The following is a 20,131-nucleotide window of genomic DNA, read 5'->3' as shown; positions in this document are numbered from 1 at the left end:
CTTGGGACGCCCTGTATAACAGAGCAGTTATAAGGCCTTCAAGGGAGACAATCTGCTTCTTTTTTACTTTCTTCCCTTTCCTCCTTCCTTTCCCTCTTTCTCTTTCCCTTCTCTCCTCTTCTTCCCTTTTCCTACCCTTCCCTTCTTCCTTTCTTCTTTCTCTTCTCCTTCCCTCTTTCACTTCTCCCTCTCGAGGTTCTGCTTGCCAATCCATTCCTATTCCATCTCTTTCCACATCCCATTTCCCATGCCTGGAACGGTCTTCTTCCTCACGTCAGTCTCATAGGATCTCTCACATCTTAGTGTATTATGATGAGCTTGACAACCTTCTACAAATAGGCATTTTTCCATATACTAAGAAGAAGAAAAACAGAATTACATATGACATTGTCAATCTCAATTTTATGTGACTTGGTAATTTCAACACTGCCTCACTTAACTGTGTATCCTCTTTGGAATAATCTTCTTTTCTGTGTATTTTTAAAGAATTTTCTTTTTTTAAAAGACAGAATATCTCATTGCCCCTTTTTTCTTCCCCTTTGGAAGCAATGCTCTCACTGCCTTCCTTGTCCCTTTCAATCCATAATTCTTCTGCCCTACAAGAAAAATAAATAAACAAATGCTCTGTTTAACAAAATGTCCTTTCATCAGACATGTCCAGAAGCGTAGTCTAATCCTGAACTCGTGCGTCAATTGCCCCTGCCCGGAGATGAGTGACATAAGTCATCATTGGCCCTCTGGAGTTAGAGTTGTTCTTTGCATTGATCAGAGTTCTTAGTCTTTCAGAGTTTTTCTTTGTAATGTTATTGTATACATTGTTGTCTTGGTTCCTGCCTAAGTTTTCATGAAACCATCCCTTTGATCATTTCTTAGAGCACCACAGTATTCCTTTCATACACCATCATTTGTCAAGCATATCCTTAAATTAACAGGCATCCCCTTAGTTCCCCAGCTCTCTGCTGTAATAAGATGGACTGCTATGAATATTTTATTTACATGGGCCCTTTTCCTCTTTCTTTGGATCTCTTTGGGGTATAAGCTTAGAAATGGTGTTACTAGGTCAGAAAGGATGCAGAGTATACTGACTTCTTGGATATAATTTCAAATTGCTTTCTCAGTATGCCTTTATTGTACCCAGCCTCTTATATCCTTTATAGCAATGCTCATTTTCCTTTTTTGGCATCTTTGCTAATCTGAAGAGCATAAGGTAGAACCCCAGTTAGTTTAATTTGGATTTCTCTCATTCTAAGTGAGGGACAGCTGGGTGGCCTGGTAGATAGAGTGCCAAGACTGGAGTCAGTAAAATTCATCTTCCTGAGTTGAAATCAGGCCTTAGACACTTAGTAGCTGTGTGACCCTAGGCAAGTCACTTCATCCTGTTTGCCTCAGTTTCCTTATCTATAAAATGAATTGGAGAAGGAAATGGCATACCACTCTAGGATCTTTGCCAAGAAAATCCTAAATAGAATCATGAAGAGTCAGCCATGACTAAAAAACAGCAATGTCCTTAGTGATATGGAGCATTTTTTATGAGTGTCAATAACTTGCCTTATTTTATTATTTTTTTTAAATAAGCAATCGGGGTTAAGTAACTTGCTCAAGGTTACACGGCCAGTTATTTCTGGGTGCGGTGCTGAGTATCTGAGCCGGATTTGATCCCCAGGTCATCCCAACACTGGAGCTGGTGCTCTTACTCGCTGAGCCACCTGGCTGCCCCTAAGCAATTGGGGTTAAGTAACTTGCTCAAGGTTACACGGCCAGGTGTTTCTGGGTGGGTGCTTGGAGCCTGGATTCGATCCCCAGGTCGTCCTGACACTGGAGGTGGTGCTCTTACTCGCTGTGCTACCTGGCCGCCCCGAACTTGCCTTTTTTTTGAGAATTGCCTTTTCGTATGTGAAATTGACTTCAGGGCAACATTTTCCTTTGATCATTTATCAACTGGGAATCAACTCATGTTCTTATAAACAATCCAGTTCAATTTCTACCCAAGCTGTCTATCAGAACTTCTGCTATGCAGAGAATAGCTCCTTTTTCTGTCCTTTTGTACTTCTGTTCCTAAACTTGCCATATAAAGAACATTTCACATTTAAACAGGTAAGACAGTTGTATTCCAAAGTCATGTTGAACCTCAATAAAATAGAAGTGAGTCCCCAAGGAAGAGATAAAGATTTTTGTGAAACTGTTGGTCTCCCCATGAAAACTGGAAATACCACAATTTCATTTACTCATATATGTGGACATGTTTCATCCCCTGGTATATACTTTTTTATCTGTAAATTCAGTGCCTAGTATACAATTAGTGCTCAACAAATGCTTATTGATTGGCTGCTTTTACAATGCATATGACTCAGTGTTCCCTTAAAACTAATTGCAGGATTTATTGATTTTTCCCTTCCTTGCCTCCAGTATTTTGGCTTTGTGCTGTACCGAACAACACTTCCTAAAAATTGCAGTGAACCAGTGGGCCTTTCTTCATTCAATGGAGTCCATGACCGTGCCTATGTTTCTGTGAATGGGGTAAGAAGTGGCTTCTAAAATGCATATCTATTCCCTGTTGACATTTTGCTGGATTTATTCTATCTCAGGGGTTCCTGATCTTTGTGACTGAGTTCTTTCTTACTTGACATTGAATTTGTAGGTTCCCCAAGGAATTCTGGAGAGAAACAAGGTGTTCTCTATAAATATAACTGGGAAAGCTGGTGATACCTTGGACGTGCTTGTAGAAAACATGGGGAGAATCAACTATGGAGATGAAATCAATGACTTTAAGGTAATCTTAAAGTTGTGTTGGGGAAGTCATTTGAGGAATGTTTTTGGCCATTCAAGGCATTCAGGTAACAACCATTCGGTCATCTCAGGAGTTTTGTGGCACTTAGCACAGTGCCTGGAGCATATTAGGAACTTAGTAAGTGTTTATTGACTGAGTGAATGACTATCTACAATGGGTCTTTTGTTACTCAGCTCTTAGGATACTTTTTACTTTTAGAGTCTAGTGTATGACAGAATCACAGAAGCCCCATAGACCTATGCACACAGTGTTAACATTCCAGGGGTCCGAGACTATAGTAAATCATCACTAAGAGGCACTTGATAGTCAGGAATAGAGTTTCCTGGGTTGCAGTGGTCAAAACATTCATTACCTGTCAACTAGCTGTGTAGTAATGAGCCTCCTTTCTTGAATGAGGCTGGTCCTCATTGCTGGTCATGTACTCATTGGGAACCTTTGCCTCTTGGGAGAGCCAGCCAGAGTTGTCACAGCCTTCCATACACACGCCAGGATGAATATAGCAGTGGGGGCAGATGAGGATAAAGAGATCACTCTATGTGATTTCAGTGGCATAGAGAATCATGAGATGAGCACATGTCCTCTACTGATGCAGGTTGATGCCTTCTCTGCAGTTTAAATCTATAGCTCAAGATCACACAGCCAATATGTGTCAGAATCCAGACTCGAACTGAGTCCTTCCTAACTTCAGCTTTCTATCTATTAAGCCAAATGAAAGACAGTAATATGACAGAATGGCTCCGTGGACAGTTACTATATAGCTAAAATGTAATTCTTTAAGTTCTGAAAATATTTGGAAAATTTTTATTTAAACATAACATTGATTCCTTTTTAAAATTAAATATAGTATTTTCAATGAACAAAAATCTATATTCTCTCCTCTTATTTTTCTTTGAAAAAAGAAAAAAACATAAAATTCTTATAGCAAATATAGACTGCAAAAATTGTAAACATTGACCAGGATCAAAAAATATATGTCATTCTGCATTTCAGTGATAAGGAAGTTGAGACCTTAAGAGTGACTTGCTCAGTATAAGGTGTCAGAGAGGTGGGATTACCAAGGTCTTTTCTGGCTCCATGTGCATGGTTCTTTCACCATACCATGCTGTTCACCTATAAGCCATAATGAATTCTCAGAGGTAGAGTTCAGAAGCATAATTAAATCCACTCCAATGGAAATCCTAGCAGTGTTCTCAGATTTATGGAATGGGCCAAAGGACAGTAGATTTTATTACTTCAAGCCTGACCTCCCTCATTTTACAGAGGAGGGACCTGAAGTTCAGAGATGGTATGCAAGGACCTGAAGACACTAAGTGGCAAAGCTGGGATTTGAACCCACAGCCGCTAACTCCAAATCATCTGCTTATATAAGACTCAAAGCATATAAGGATTGGGTTTGCAAAAATCACCTAAATTTGGCAGAATTCCATTTTAGAGCTGAACCAAGTCAACTACCCTGGAGCTGAGCTTGGGTTTTGCTGGAACCAAGATGACTATCTATTCATGATATGGCCCAGATAAGCCATAAAGTGGGGGTGGCCTTCCTTATTTCTGAGTTTCAACACCAGAAATGGACTCTACTAGATTTTGTCCCAATCTGAATTCCTGTCCTTATGGCCACCCTGGCTTTTGACAAAACATGGTGGTCCATATCTAGTAACCTGAGAAACACTAGCCTCAGGACATTTTTTTGGTTCTCTTATGACTGAAGTTGAGGGTCATGAGTTTGGCAGGATATCCTGGCCATCCCAAGATTACTGAACATTAAAAGAAAGAACCTACCCTTTAAATCAGATAAAAACTACCCTTCTTTGCAGGGTTGACTTGGGGAACACTGTTTTCGCCACCTTGAAAATGTTTTGTTTCTGAAATGTTTATTTTGCTCTTGAGATAATGGGAAAGTTGAACAGTGCCAAGTTGTTATTGAGTTAAATATTAGGGTGGAAGGAAGCAAAGGGAGGAAGCCAGTCCATTGTGGTTGTGCCTACACCAGCTCACATTCTACCTGAAAAACACGTGGCTTTCCTGAGTTGCTTAACAAAGCACCTTTTTCTGTTGCTCTGTGAGGCACCTTGGTCTAGTGCTTAAAATGCTGCTTTGTAACCAAGAAGGCTTGGCTTCAAATCCTGCCTCAGACATTTTCTTGCTCTGTGACTGTGGGCAAATCATTCACCCTCTCTGAGATCTCTGATCTCAGATTACAAATGATCTCTGAGATCACTTGTAAGATAAAGATGATAGCAGTGTCTATGTTATAACAGTGGTTATGGGGATCAAATAAGAGGATGCATGTCAAGTACTTTGTGAACCTTGAATTATTAAAAATAACAAAGCTCTTTACAAAGCTTAGCAAGCTCTTTAAAGGTGAGTTCCAACAGTCCAGTGAGCTATACTCCTGGAGGTGAGACTTTTCTCGTGCTTTGTATTTGTATCTCCCCCGCCCTGTGCTTGCTGAATGACAGATCACTTTGAAATACGATAGAAGTGTGAACTGGTTTTTATTATTATTTTTATTAATATGGTGTATTCAGTGCACAAGGCATTTTGGGTTTGGAAAGATGAATGAAGATAGTCCCTGCCCTTGAGCTTTTAGAGATAAGACATAAGACGTAGACAAAGTAATTATTATCCCAAACAGAATGTGGTAAGTTCTTCTTGATGGTGAGCAGAGAATTCAAAGGAAGGAGAGGTCAGAAAAAGAAGAACCAGACTTTCTGTTTTGGGGTGAAGGGGTATGTGCGTGTGTGTGTGTGTGTGTGTGTGTGTGTGTGTGTGTAGTGGGGGGAGATGTATAAAACATGCATACAGATCAGTAAATGTGGGAGGGGTACACAAATAACTAGGAGGAAAGCAATCAGCAAGCATTTATTAAGCACCTAGAGATGCTTATATATCCACTCCTAGAAAGCAAGCAAGCGGGGCATCTAGGTGGTACAGTGGATAGACCTCAGGACACAGAATCAAGAAGATCTGAGTTCAAATCCAGCCTCAGACTCTTACTAGCTGTGTGATCTTGAACAAGTCACTTAACCCTGTTTGCCTCAGTTTCCTCATCTGTAAAATGAACTAGAGAAGGAAATGGCAAACTACTCCCAATATGTCTGCTAAGAACTTAAGAGAACTTCAGTTTTTCCTAGTTCTGTAGGACTAAGAGTTAGAGGGAGGGGTGAAAGAGGACGGGAATGAAACATCATATATTGGGAATAGTAAATAATCCAATTTGGCTGGAACATAAGAGGAAGCTAGTGTCCCCCAGGCTGGAATTCAGCCATCACAGTGAAAGGACATGACATAACCTGTCCCATTTCTTATGTTTCAACCGTTTCAACTTCTTCATATTCCTTTCCATTGCAATGATATTACACAGCACTTCTTTGGGAGCATTCTGAAATGTTTGACCCTCTTTTTGGTGGGGGAAGATGGGGAGGGGTCACTAAATGGCAGATCTCACTGCTGGCTCTGAGAAGCAGAATCCAGCCGCTTTGTAGGAATTCCTACCTTGCCATTACGATGGAAAAAGGGAGAGGGTATTTTGAAAGCAAAATTTCCTTCCAAAAAGACATTTCTCAAACACTATGTTCTATCTCGCACCTCTATATCTTTACACTGGCTATGCTCCCTGCCTCCAGTGTTCTCCCTTCTCACCTTGAATCCTCTGGTTTCCCTGTGGGACTTAAATACTTAAGTTCTCTTTCCTGAGCCACTGGGGCCACATCTCTTCTTCCCTAAACTGCCATTTATTTATTTCATATAGATTCATATTTGTATATATTTTGCTATTTCAGTTTCTATTATAATATTTATAAGTATAATGTATCTATGATATACTTATATACAGAAGTATATATTATACTTAGAATTATTGATATATTTCATTCATTTTGTATATATTCATGTTTGTATGTATTTTGTTTCTATTATAATATTTAGAAAGAGAATATACTTATCCTATTATTTATGTATAACATTATATGATATATAATCTATATGATACCTTGTGTATGTATATATTTACAATTATAAATTTTGTATCTATTTTTAATTTTTGTATCTATTTTTTATTTATTGTGTGTGAGCATAGAAACGTTTCCTCCATCAGAACAAAAATTCCACAGGGGTACAGATTGCCTTTAGCACAGTGCCTAGTACATAAGAGACACTAAAATGACTGATACCACTTAGTCTAAAACCAAACAGATGTTGTGTTGGGCAATCTTATTCATTCATAGATTGACATATTTATTGAGTGCCTCTTACAGGAAAGGAATGTAGTCTCTAGATTCCTTAGGGGATAGGGAGTGGACCTGTGATGTCACTGGTCTAGTGGGCTTCCAGAGGAGACGACTCCTACTACCCACCATTGCAATTCAGCAGGCTCTACACTGTATGGTTCTAGAGAAGTGCCCAGAAGAGTAAAGTTAAGGGACTTAAAGGTCAAACAGCCAGTTTGCAGCAGAGGCAAGACTCGAACTCAGGTCTTCCTAGCTTCAAGATTGTAGCCATTGTACCACACAGAAATTCCAGTTTATCTCACAGGACATTTTGCATATGGATTCAGTCATGCGACTCTGAGACTTTGACTTGTCCCTTCTTCCTAATGCATCTGTTTTGTTTTTGTTTTTGTTTTTCCCTCTAATTTTTTCTTCAGGGTCTGCTTTCCAATTTAACCCTTGGGTCAGTAATACTCAAAGACTGGTTGATATTCCCGCTGGATATGGAGGGTGCCCTGCAGCATTATCTGAGCAGCAGTGCTGCATGCAGTGAGAATCCTTCCAGCTCAACTCTCCCATCTTTTTATGTTGGACATTTTTCCATTCCTTCTGGAATTCCCGACTTGCCTCAAGACACCTATATCCAGTTTTCCAGTTGGACCAAGGTATGATCAGTTTGGGGCTTGGGTGTTTCCTGTTTAAATAAAAATCTCCATACATAGTCTTTGGGATATGTATATATTGTCAGTATTGGTTTAAAATAAGACTCCTTTTAAAATTAAATTTTATTTTATTTTCAGATCTGCATTGCTTTCCTTCCTATTCCCACTGTGAAAACCCTTGTTGCAAACAAAGTCAAAGTCAAGCAAAACAAATTCCTGCTTTGGTCTTGTCACACCTTTCCCTCATCCCCCATTGTTCTCCTTTTCCCTAAAAAAAATTGCTCCATCTGTTTTCTGACTCTGTCACCTTTGTATCAGGAGATGGATAACAGGTTTCATCCAGAGTCCTCTGGCATTGTGGTTAGTCATTGTGTTAAGTTCTAAGTCTTTCAAAGTTGTTTGTCTTTACAAAATTGTTATTACTGTATACATTGTTCTCTTGACTCTGCTCACTTCCCTCTGCATCAGTCCCTGCAAATCTTCCTTTGTTTGTCTAAAGCCATTCTTTTTGTCATTCATTTCTTATACCACAGTGCTATTCCATAACAACATAGAAAGTAATTGACGGGTGTCTCCTCAGAATCTCCAGTTCTTTGTCACCATAAACTGAGCTGCTATAAATATTTATATACATAAGGGTCCTTTTCCTCTTTCTTTGATCTTTTTGGGAAATAGACCTAGTAAGTGGTCTTGCTGGGTCAAAAGGTATGCACATTTTAGTGACTTTTGGACATAGTTCCAAATTGCTTTCCAGAATGGCTAGATCAATTCCCAGTTCTACCAACAGTGAATGACTATACCTGTTTTCCCACAGCCCCTCCAGCACTGGTCATTTTCCTTTTTGGTCAGCTTTGCCTATCTCAAAGTTATTTTAAATATAAGTTCTCTACTTATTAGAGGCTTAGAGCATTTTTTTTTTTCATATGGCTATTGGTAGTTTGGATTTGTTACTCTGAAAACTGCCTCTTTATATCCTTTGACCATCTGTCAGTTGAGGAATATCTCATGTTCATATAAATTTAAGTCAGTTCCCTATGTGTCTTCGAAATGAGAGAAACTTTATCAGAGAGAAATCTTTATCAGAGAAACTTGTTACAAAATTTTTTCCCCATTTACCTCCATTTTTTCTTGTTTTACAGTATTCGTTTTATTTGTGCAGAAACTTTTTAATTTTATACGATCAAAGTTGTCCATTTTACCTTCCATGACCCTCCCTATCTCTTCTTTGGTCACGATTTCTTCCCCTATCCATGGATCTGACAGATAATTTCTTCAATGATCCTTTACTTTGTTTATGATGTCACTCTTGGTATCTAAGTCATGTACTCATTTGGGATTTTCTGAGAGATGTTGGTATCTGTCTGTATCTATCTATCTGTCTGTCTGTCTATCCATCTATCCATCCATCTGCCTACCTACCTATCTATTGGTCTATATCTTGTTTCTGTCAGACTGCTTTCCAGTTTTTGCTGATAGTGAGTTCTTACACAGTAGCTGAGATCTTTGCATTTGCTTATTTGCTTCTGTATATTTTGTGCCTAATCTGTCTGACTGATCGGCTGCTATTTTTGTAACTAGTATCAAATTTGTTTTAATGATTACTGAAAAGCCAGGATTCTTAATCTGGTGTCCACAGCTAGATTCTGAGGGGATCCTGGAATTTAGATGGGAAAAAAATACATCTTAATTTTCACTAAACTCAAACTGAAATTTAGCATTTCCTTCATATATGAATTTCTTTTTTTAAAAAAAAAGGCATTACTCTGACAAGATATCTATAGGTTTTACCAGATTGCTAATACTTAGCACAGTGCTTGAGTCATATAGTTAATAAAGGCCTGTTGATTTGACCTTTGACCACCTGGATACAAAAAATGGTTAAGAATCCCTGATTTAAAGAATGAGAAATCACTTGATTGAATTATTAAGTGAGAAAAGAATATGATGAAGATGTTTAATGGGAATAGACTTTGCTTTTATCCTATAAGTGTGGATTTAATAGTTAAGCATTTTTGAATTTGTAAAACTAAGAGGTAGAAGAATAGAGGGGTTGGAATCTGTTTTATTTGTAAAATTCTATAACTCTCAGATGTGTCATCTTGGTACATGTATGATTTGTCCATTTATCCTCCAGACACTGTTCAGATAGACCCAGTCTCCTTGGGGCAATTTCCTCTATTCTGGTCCATCCCTGTCCCACCCTACCAACCCCATCTTCAGCAGCCACTATAGTTCTATAAAAATGACTTTGATTTAATTAATGAAATAACTGATAAGGGTGAGTAGTGAGATAAAAATGAAGGCTAAGATTTACATGGGTGATTAAACTGGGGGAAAAATCAGTTCTTGCTACTAGCATGTTTGTGGATTCACTCTTTTGAAGTTGTCGCTACTTTTGCCTTCCCTAAGATTTCCAGTGGCACCATCAGCTCCCCCATCAGCCATTCTGTGGCACTTAGCACATGTGTTATGGTGTAGAGGTAAGAAGAATTCATCCCCAGTCTGCCATCTCCTTTTCAGAAAGGCTGGCATTCTTGTAGATTTCGAGCTGGAAGCGACCTCCTAGGTCCTGGAATGTGGCCTCCTTACTTCACAGATGAGGAAGCAGAGGCCTCGATGGGTGGTGTGACGGCCCGAGGTCCCACAGGTGGTTAATGCCTTGAACCCAGGGCCTTTGGTTCCAGGTGCAGTGCTCATTCTCCAGCAGTCTCTCAGTCTGGATTCTTTTTATCCAGAGTTTCTGTTCAAACTCCCCATTTTTCACGAGGCAGGTGATGATCTCTGAAAGGAAGTTTGGCCAGGAAGGAGATTTAAAAAGTGTTACCAGCTTCTGCCCACACAGTTCTTTTCCAGCTTATCTTTATGATCGGTATTTCAGATGGGGGAGATAAAGCTTGGCTTTGCAGGTGGAGGCCTTGGGAGCCCTTTGTTTGTGGGTTCTCATGCCTGGTGAAGAACTACTATCGTCATGGGATGATTCTTTGTCTTAGCTTAGGCCAGATGAAGTTCAGTTCAGCTGTGGGCAGAGCCGTGTGCAAGGCATGTGGGTAAATAAAAAGGTGAGATCACAGAGGCCCTGAGGCCGTCATGGGATTTCCGTTTTAGGAATTCCTTTCCATTCCATTCTAGGGGTGTGTGTGTGTGTGTGTGTGTGTATAAATACATAGTAATTTGTGTGTTGTGCGGCATGAATAATATGTATATAAATATAAAAACACATATTTGTATATATCTGTGCATACCCATACACACAGTATACATGTCTATGATCTCTGTGTGTACCTCTGTATGCATGCACACATATTGAAGAATATCCACATGTATTTTGACTGTATACATATATGCATGTTAATATAAATGTATAGGCACAAAACAATCTATATATAACTGCCCGCACATGTGCGCCACGTGTCAGTGCACACATGCATGTATGTATATGTAAAACAAACATGTTTGCATAGGTATGTGTGCACACAAATGTCTCTTTAGATGGCTATACATGTGTATGTATATAAATGCATGAAATATACATCCCAAACCACATGGCTATTCATAATACACATGCATACACATCCGCGTGTGTGTATATGTTTGTGCATACAAACACATATATTTTCACATATATGCACACGTAGAATATACACATACATTTACAGGAATATAAATGAGAAGTCTTATAGTCAGACTTAAAAAAATCAGCTTCTCAAGTGATAGATGGGGAAGATGTGGTTAGATCTGGTGTGTTTAGTGGATTTCAAATTGAATATGAATCAATAGTGTGATTTAAAAAAAAAAAGTCAGACCTGTGATTTTCATTGGTTTAAGCCATTCTTGCTGAGGAAACTACCTCTATTTAAAAAAATTTTTTAAAAATATTTTTCAATTACCAAGTGTTCATTTTTTCTCCTACTGTATCTTGTTGAAAGAGAGCAAGCGAGCCCTCAGTAAATATTGCTTAAACAAAGCAAATCCCCCTGACTGTCCAATGTATGTCTCATGCTGTATCTTGAATCATCTCTGCTCTGGCAGGAGCATCCTTTATCTTTGGGCCTCTTGATGCCTGGTTTGTGGCTGTGCCAGAGTTCTACCTGAATCTCCTGGTGATGGTGGGGATTGACACCCACTCCGCAGTTTATAATTGTTAGGTGGCTTCCCCAGGATCACAGTACGTTTCAGAGGTGGGACTTAGATCGACGTCACCCTGACTCCAAGACCAGCTCTCTCTGTCCCACATCATGGCTGCCTTTAATACAGCATGTCCCAAAAGTCTTAGTGTGGTTCTAAGCACTGAGACTTTGGGGAGAGCCTGGATTGTAGCTAATAATACCAGCGCAGTCTCCATGGTCAGATTTAGTGTCTGGACCTGGAAAGATGGTAGTTTTTAATTTTACTGAACTCTACACCCCGTGTAACCCCCTTTTAGAGTATTGTTCACAATTCTGAGCATTGTATCTTAAGAAGGGTGTTAATGGGAGGAAACTAAGATAGTGAAGGGCCTTGAAATCCATACCATGTGAGGATCTGATGGAAAAATGAAGTATGTTTAAAAGAGAGAAGCATTAGGGAAGGTGGTTCAGGCATTTAAAGGACCGTGGCTTGGAACAGGAATTTCTTCCAGGTACAAGAGGAGAATGGGGAAGAGACCAGTGAGTGGAAATTACAGAGGCACATGAAGCCCAATGTCAGGAATACTTTTTAACATTTAGAGAGGAAGGGGCTTACCTCTGCAGGTGTTCCTCCAAGAGCCCTTTGTAGGTGTGATATCGAGGGATTCTTGTTTGGGGATGGGTGGGATTAGATGGGCCCTTCCAAATGTCAGATTCTGTGAGCTAGCAGACTTAAAAAAAAATTCATTTTATCAGCCAAGAAGTAGGTCAGATATTTCCTGGAATTAACACTCATTTAAACAGCTGAATGGTGGCTGAAGTTTATCACACCTGTTGAATGAAGAATTAGTCAATGTATACAAGGTTTCCCTAAAGTCTTAGTGCAGACTTATGTTTTTGGGAGATACCCTGTATTGGAATGCCTCCTTGGGGGAAGAATCATTTAGAATAATATTAAGATGTAGATTATTACAGGCTGCCAAAGCTGGGAGGGGCTTGAGAGATTATCTCATCATTTTACCGGTGAAGGGACTGAGGCATTCAAGGGTGGGGAACCTGTGGCTTCAAGGCCACATGTGGCCCTCTAGGTCCTCAAGCGAGGCCCTTTGACTGAATCCAAACGTCACAGAACAAATCCCCTTAATAAAAGGATTTTTCTATAAGACTTGGGACTCTGTCAAAAGACCACATTTGAGGACCCAGAGAGCCACATGTGGTCTTGAGGACTGTGCCTGGGACATAGTAAGTTCTTTATAAATGCTTTTTGAATGGTTCTATGGCATCCAGAGGGGAAGTGACTGACGCAAGGTCACACAGGCAAATTGGGACCCTGAGTCATGACTTGGGCATCTTATTTCTAAACCAGGGGTCTGGAATCCTTGTGAATTTATGTATAGATTCACACACACATATATGTATAATATATAGGGTTTTTTTTTGATAGATGTCTTGGTTTCCTTTGTAATTCTAATTGGGGTCAGTGGATTCTTTGGGTCCATAGATAGATTCCAGGAGATTCATGAGCTGAGATGAGAAAAAATTCCATCTTTGTTTCAATATAATTGGTTTCCTTGGTAATCTTGTATATTTTATATCGTGCATTTAAACCATTTTTTTGAGAAGGGTTCATCGGACTGCCAGAGGGCATGTCTACGTGTGTGTCTGCACAAGATCTGTGTAGAGAGCCTGCTTGCCACTTGTATGACCCTGGACAGGTCCTGTCACATCCTGACTCTCAGATCTCATCTTGAGGCATGTTCTCTAAGGACCCTTCCAGCTCTGAAGCTTATATGATCACAAGAGAGGGTCTCTGCAAAAGAAATAGACAGATGCCAGAGAGACTGCCTTTTGCCAGCCCTGCTTATAATGCAGCTGAAAATAGAAGCTAAAGCAGTCTTCAGTTTTCGTAACATAGAGAAGATGCCCCTCATTCTGGCTCTGAGTCTCCCTTCGCAGTGCTCTTTCTCCCCTGCACCTCCACCCCCCACTACTGCAAAAACAAGCCACCGGCAGATTTTTTAAAGCGATAAAAGCTGTCAGTATGCACACCTTTTCAGCATGGATCAAGATAGCATATCCTCCTGCAGAAGCAAGACAAATACTTCTCAGAATCCTCAAACTGTGAAACTAACCTTTTTTTTTTCTAAATGACTGAGCCCCAACAGCCAGTTTCTAATCACCAGTTTCTCAGCCCCCATTGGCACGTAAATGATGTGATCATGGACTTCCTTAGGACAGGTAACCATGGTGATATTTGGTATTTTGGGAGATGCACCCCCATCCTCCATATCCTTGCCCAGGGTGCAGATGGCAACCCTTCCACACCTTCTGCTTCTGGGAGAAAGAGTTCAGGATCTGGACTTTGAAGCCCGCCTCTGACACTAGCCACCCAGTAAGCTTGTACTAAGAGATTATTATGTACAAGGCACTGGGCCTGTAACTGTGGCTGTATAGAGAGAATGAGGAAGAGCTCAAGGCACTTCCATGATTCTGGAGAATGCAATGTGTAAACAGTTATAGACATGATAATCTGAGGAATGAGAGAGTGCTGCCTGCCAGGGGATCAGGAAGGGCTTGCTTCCTGTACAAAGTGGCACCTGAGCTGAGTGACAAAGGATCCAACCAAGATGATACTTGAGCTTTAGAAATATCATTTTATTAGTCGTGTTGAGGAAAGATTGGAAGGGAGAGACTGGAAACCAGGAGTCCTCTTAGGAGACTGTTGTACAAGTCTTGGTGAAGGTGAGAGGTGATGAAATTCTGAGCTCAGCTGTTTGGCTCTGGATGGAGAGGGAGGATGGGGATGGAAAACCTTCCATTGGAGGTAGTAAAATCAACAGTTTTAGCAATTGATTGAATGCAGGGGGAAGGAAAGGGGAAGAGTTGAGAATACCTGAGATTGCAAACTGGTGGTGTGGTGGTGCCCTCAATAGACATGAGGAAACATGGCGGAGAGATGCTTATGGGGAAGTATAAGGAATTCTCTTTTGGACATGTTGAGTCTGAGATGCCAACAGGACATCCATTTGGAGGTATTGAACAATTGCTCATGCAGGATTCAGGAAAGGGCCTATAGATGTGGGAGTTACCGGCATGGAGCCGATCATTGAACTCAGGTGAGCTGATTGATGAACCCTTCGTTGAGTTGTGGACCCTTTCTCTGAATTATGTTTTTTAAACGCATAAGATAAAATAACTAGGATTATAAAGGAAACAAACTATATTGAAATAGTTATTAAAATATTTTTAAAAGCAAGATCATGGAACCTAGGACAAGAATACCTGCCCTACAGAAAGGGTGTGTAGGGAGAAGAGAAGGTACAGGGAGATACCTGTGGTTGGAAGAAAGGACAGCAAAGGAAACTGCAAAATCTAATATGTTGACAGTGTAAATTGCCTTCCCAGATCTTAAGAAGCTGTGTAAGTTCTGTCCTCATCATTATTTTAAAGACCAGTTGCATAAGTTGGGAGTAGGCATTGTTCCGCACCAGCAAGAGGGAGTAAATGGTGTTAAATTTTTCCAGTGAGGGATGAGAAAGGCCCATTGGATGTACTGATAATACAGTAATAGTTGATATCTGTATAGCGTCTACTATGTGCTCTACTAAGTGCTTTACAAATTATATCCTGTTTGATCCTCATAACTACTATGGGAGGCAGGTGCTGTTATTACACCCCTACCCCGTTTTATTGATGAGGAAGCTGAGGCAAATGGCATTTATTAAGTGACTTGGGCAGGGTCACACCGCTAATAAATGTCTAAGGCTGCATTTGAAGTCAGCTCTTCCTGACTCTAAACCTGGCACTCTGTCCACTGTGCCATGTAGCTGCGCGATATTATCCTTAAAACTTAGTATTTTAAATGACATTGGTAACCTTGGAGATGGTAGCTTCAGTTGAGTGATAAGGTTGGAAGTCTTATTCAGTGGATAGAGAATAAATGTAAGGAGAGGATGTGGAAGCAGTGATCATAAATGGCTTTTTTCTAGGAGTTTGTCTGTGGGCAAGTCACTTAACCTTACTCATCCTCAGTTTTCCTCATCTGTAAAATGGAGATTATAATACTTGTCAGCCTTGCCTCACAGGGCTGTCTTGTTGCTTAAACAAGATAGTGTATGGATCTCCCTTATAAATGTAAGGCCTGTGAGCTGTTTTAGGTAGAGAGAACAGGAAGTAAAAAGGTCTTCTCCGTCAGAAAGTTTGACTCATTCTTCCTAGGAGGCAGAATCTCTGGTCTCTTTGGGAACAGAAAAAGCAGGGGGAGCTTCTAAGCCCTAGAGGACAGTCCCCAGGACACAGAGAGTAACATTCAGAAACATTTGGGTGGTTTCAAGTTAGTCCCCTTCTCTGTGCCTTGTATTGGCACCTGGTGGCTCCTGAGCTTGGCCGTGAACCATCTTTGATTCTCTGAAGTCGAGGTAACTTCAGGGTAATTTTTCACACACATTCACTTATTTTGGGGGTTATAGCTCACACGCTTTTGCCATCAGCAGGATGCCTTGTTCACAGCCTCATCCCCAGCCTGGCCACACAGCTGGAGTTCTTTTTCATGTGGGTATGTCACACCCTAGTTCAAGTCATGTCTTTGTGGGCAAGCAGTACATTTGGGTGCACAGAGGTGGCCGAGATGACCAGGCTCACAGACCCTTATCACCAGCAGCATCTCCTCTTCCAAAGCTGTTTACTTTCTTGGGTGGACTTTGACAATATCCATTCTTTCTCCTGCAGGGACAGGTATGGATCAATGGCTTCAACCTTGGCCGCTACTGGCCAGCTCGGGGCCCCCAGGTCACCCTCTATGTTCCAAGACACATCCTGGTCACATCTGCCCCCAACAACATCACTGTGCTTGAACTGGAGAAATCTCCATGTAGTTTCCAGGAGAAATGTTTTGTGGAGATGGTGGATAAGCCTGTGCTTGATGGACCCCTGTTCTCTTCAAAGAAGAAGGTGGTCAGTTCATCGTGAAGGCTGGATGGTTCATGATGCCTTCAGAAGGACCATCCTCTTGGAATCTTGACTTTTTATAGAAACCTAATGAATTTGGCCTAAAATCTAATTTTACCCCAGCTGATTGGAAAATTGTGTGCGTGCCTATGTGCATGTGTGGTTGTGCATGCGTGTATATTAATTGTTAGGGTTGGTTTTACTTGTTGCCTTGTAAATTAAAATCATAAACTCCCTGTGGGAAAGAACCAAGCCTACCCAGCAATGACATGAACCCTGTAGTGCCTGTTGTCTCTACAGGGTCTTGCACCCCGTGGGCGCCCTATGAATGTGTGATATCACTGATCATGGGAATAGGAAGATAAAACACCTCCAGGGTGTTTTATTTGGCCTGAAGTGGTTTTGTTTTTGTTTTTGATTTATTAACACTGGAAATTTATGGGGAAGAATTGTGTTCCCTGAATAAAATTTATACTCATTTGATCAATGTGTTTTTGAATTGTTTTCCTTTAAAGTAGTTTGGGGTCTTTGTTTCTCTGTCTTCTATTTGAAGATTCACTAGTTCTTTGTTCCTATGATATTGTCTTTGATGGACTTTGTATTCATTAAAAGGGCACTCAAGAGGCATCTAGGTAGTGCTGAGGATAGAGTCCCAAAGACCGAGTTCAAATCCTGCCTCAGACACTTGTAACCCCGGACAAGTCTGCCTCAGTTTCCCTATCTGTAAAATGTGGACAGTAATAGCTACTATCTTGCAGGGTTGTTTTGGGACTCCAGTGAGATAAATTATGTTAACCACTTTATAAAGGCATTTACAAAATAATTGTGGCAGCTAGATTGCTCAATGAATACTCAAAGAATACTAAATCTTGAGTCAGGTAGACCTGAGTTCAAATTCGGACTCAGCAAATTACTAGCTCTGTGACCCTGGACAAGGCCTCAGTTTTCTCGTCTGTAAAATGGGGATAATAATAGCACCTACTGCCTAGGTTTGTTGTAAGGATTAAATAATATTTTTAAAGCATCCTGTAAACCTTAAAAGCCTTTGAAACTTTAATTATTGATGATAATGAAACCTTTTATAAAAACCTTTAAGATCTTAATTATTGATTAAAATAATGTAAAGATGTAAAGAAAACCTTGTTTATAGCTTAAAGCATTACATAAACTAGTATAGTCTTTACTTTTTTTTTGTTTTTTATATGCTTATAAAATGACCTCTTTGTAGTTGAATTAAAACAAGGAGATTTAGTAAGCTACTTGAAAAGGTTTCTTTAAAAAATAATTATACGTTCGGGTGGCTAGGTGGTGCATTTACTGTGTTGCAAAAAAAGTATGTAAATGCTAGATATTATCATATTAATAAATCAATATAATAATAATGTTTTGTTAATTCCAACATCTGTAATTTACTCAATGTAGGTACTCCATCCATTAGTTGGAAGATTGGAACTCTGAAACTACTTTGATGATCTTTGTGAGTTGCTAGAAAAATTCATAGGGGCAGCTAGGTGGCGCCACAGTACACAGAGCGCTGGGTCTGGAGTGAGGAGGGTTCATCTTCCTGAGTTCAAATCTAGCCTCACATACTTACTAGTTACATGACCCTGGGCAAGTCACTTAACCCTATTTGCCTCAGTTTCCTCATTTGTAAAGTGAGCGGGAGAAGGAAATGGCAAACCACTCTGGTATCTCTGCCAAGCAAACTCCAAAGGGGATCATGAAGATTTGGATACAACTGAAGGACAACAAAATTCATTCCTCTAAGACCAACCTGAAGATGACAGACCTGTAGGTAGACAAAGCATATTAAGCACCAACTGTGTCCCATGACTGGTCCTACGATGACAGGCATCATGTCCATCACCATGTGTATACGTCATGCTTAGTAGGATCTTCCAGACTTCCACAATGCAGGCCAGGACTTTGAGAACCTGAGGTTACCTCTATGCTATAATGAGGTATTGATAAAGGGTCTACATTAGGAAAATGTTTACAGGCTGGAATTTGTCTTGATGGGAACTAGAATGGTGAGAGGACTAGAAAAGGTGTGAGAAGAAGTTGACTTGTAGAAACTGTAGATATTTATCATAAAGGAGAGTTAGACTTAGGGAGAGGTGATGGTGTCTTGAAACATTTTAAAGAGCTGTTTTGTGGAAGAGGGGTTAGATGTGTTCTGTTTTTCACCTAGAGGGCAGAACCATCAGCAGTGTGTAGCAGAGGGAGATTTGGACTTGATAGAAAGAGAACATTTCCTAACAATCAAAGCTGTCTAGAAATAGAATGGGAAGCCTTGGGAGGTGGGGAGCCACCATCATTAGGGAACTTCCAAGGAAATTCTGAATGATTGCTTTGTCAAGATGTTATGGGGAGATTCTTGCTCAGGTACAGATTGGATTAGTTGGGAACCCTACCAACTCTTGAGATTCTCCAAACATACTTAAATGTCATTTAGAAAAATGACTGATCATTTAATGCCAGGCTAGGTAAAATACCTTGGCTTTACAAAAAATGTTGCAAGGAGGTATTTTGATGTGTGTCTGAGATGACTGTTTTGCCTGCCAATTTACCACATCTGATTTAATGAATCACATGCTTTTCCCCCTTTTAACAGATGGGTATTTCATGTGTTAATTATGTAATGGAGATTTTCTATAGTTCTATGGAGTGATGTGTAGTGCCCAGAAAGATAAATATAGGATTAAAAACCCAGCTTTGGGGCAGCTAGGTGGCTCAGTGGATGGACTACCAATCTTGGAGTCAGGAGGACCTGAGTTCAAATGTGGCCTCAGACACTTTATACTTAGTAGCTGTGTGACTCTGGGCAAGTCCCTTAACCCTAATTGCCTTGTTGGGAGGAAGCCTAGCTTCAGTAGCAATGCTTACGTGAAAAAATTTGTCTAGCTCCGATGTTTTTGTCTTAGTATATCAAGCTATTTCCCAACAAAAACTTCAATATTTGAACAGACACTCAACAGTCAACAAGCATTTATCATATGCTTATTGTATAACAGGCAAAGAAACACAAAAAGAAAACCTTACTTATAGCTTAAGATATTGCATAAACAGTGTAGTCTTCACTTATTCTGTCTCTTGCTGCCAAGCTCTCATATGATTATAAAATGACCACTTTAAAATGACCATATTAAAACAAGGAACTTTGGGAGACCACCTGAAAAAGGCTTCTTTAAAGCACCATAATCTTCATATGTAAGTTAAAACTTTTTCAAAGACCTAGTGTGTTAGTGATTTCTGCAGGACAAAACTCAAAGAAATTGTAACTACCTTGGCAGTGATTCATCCATCACTGCTATTGATATGTTACTTATTTGTGTACTTAACAAGAGACAATGTGGGTGAGAAATACTCTGTCTGAAACCCAAGTTTCACATTGACTTGATTTGACATAAACTTACCCAA

At 40.0% G+C, this 20,131-nt stretch overlaps 1 protein-coding gene across 2 annotated transcripts in view; it reads left to right on the top strand.

The window, feature by feature from the left end:
• The window catches only part of GLB1 (galactosidase beta 1), an 81,576-nt gene extending 64,372 nt beyond the window's left edge, over positions 1–17,204 (top strand). For both annotated transcript variants that reach the window (XM_069086131.1, XM_069086132.1), the window contains exons 13-16: positions 2,407–2,517; positions 2,639–2,770; positions 7,434–7,661; positions 16,493–17,204. In XM_069086131.1, coding sequence (XP_068942232.1) covers positions 2,407–2,517; positions 2,639–2,770; positions 7,434–7,661; positions 16,493–16,732 — 711 coding nt within the window. In that variant the 3' untranslated portion in view covers positions 16,733–17,204. The remainder of the gene's footprint in view (positions 1–2,406; positions 2,518–2,638; positions 2,771–7,433; positions 7,662–16,492) is intronic.
• The last annotated feature ends 2,927 nt before the right edge of the window (positions 17,205–20,131 follow it).

Source organism: Petaurus breviceps, unplaced genomic scaffold (assembly GCF_028583685.1).
Source record: "Petaurus breviceps papuanus isolate PSGF00001 unplaced genomic scaffold, PetGlider_PUasm1.0 178, whole genome shotgun sequence".
In the NCBI taxonomy this organism is placed as follows: domain Eukaryota; kingdom Metazoa; phylum Chordata; class Mammalia; order Diprotodontia; family Petauridae; genus Petaurus; species Petaurus breviceps.
Note: the sequence above shows the minus strand (reverse complement) of the source record. Positions and strands in the feature narration are given on the sequence as shown.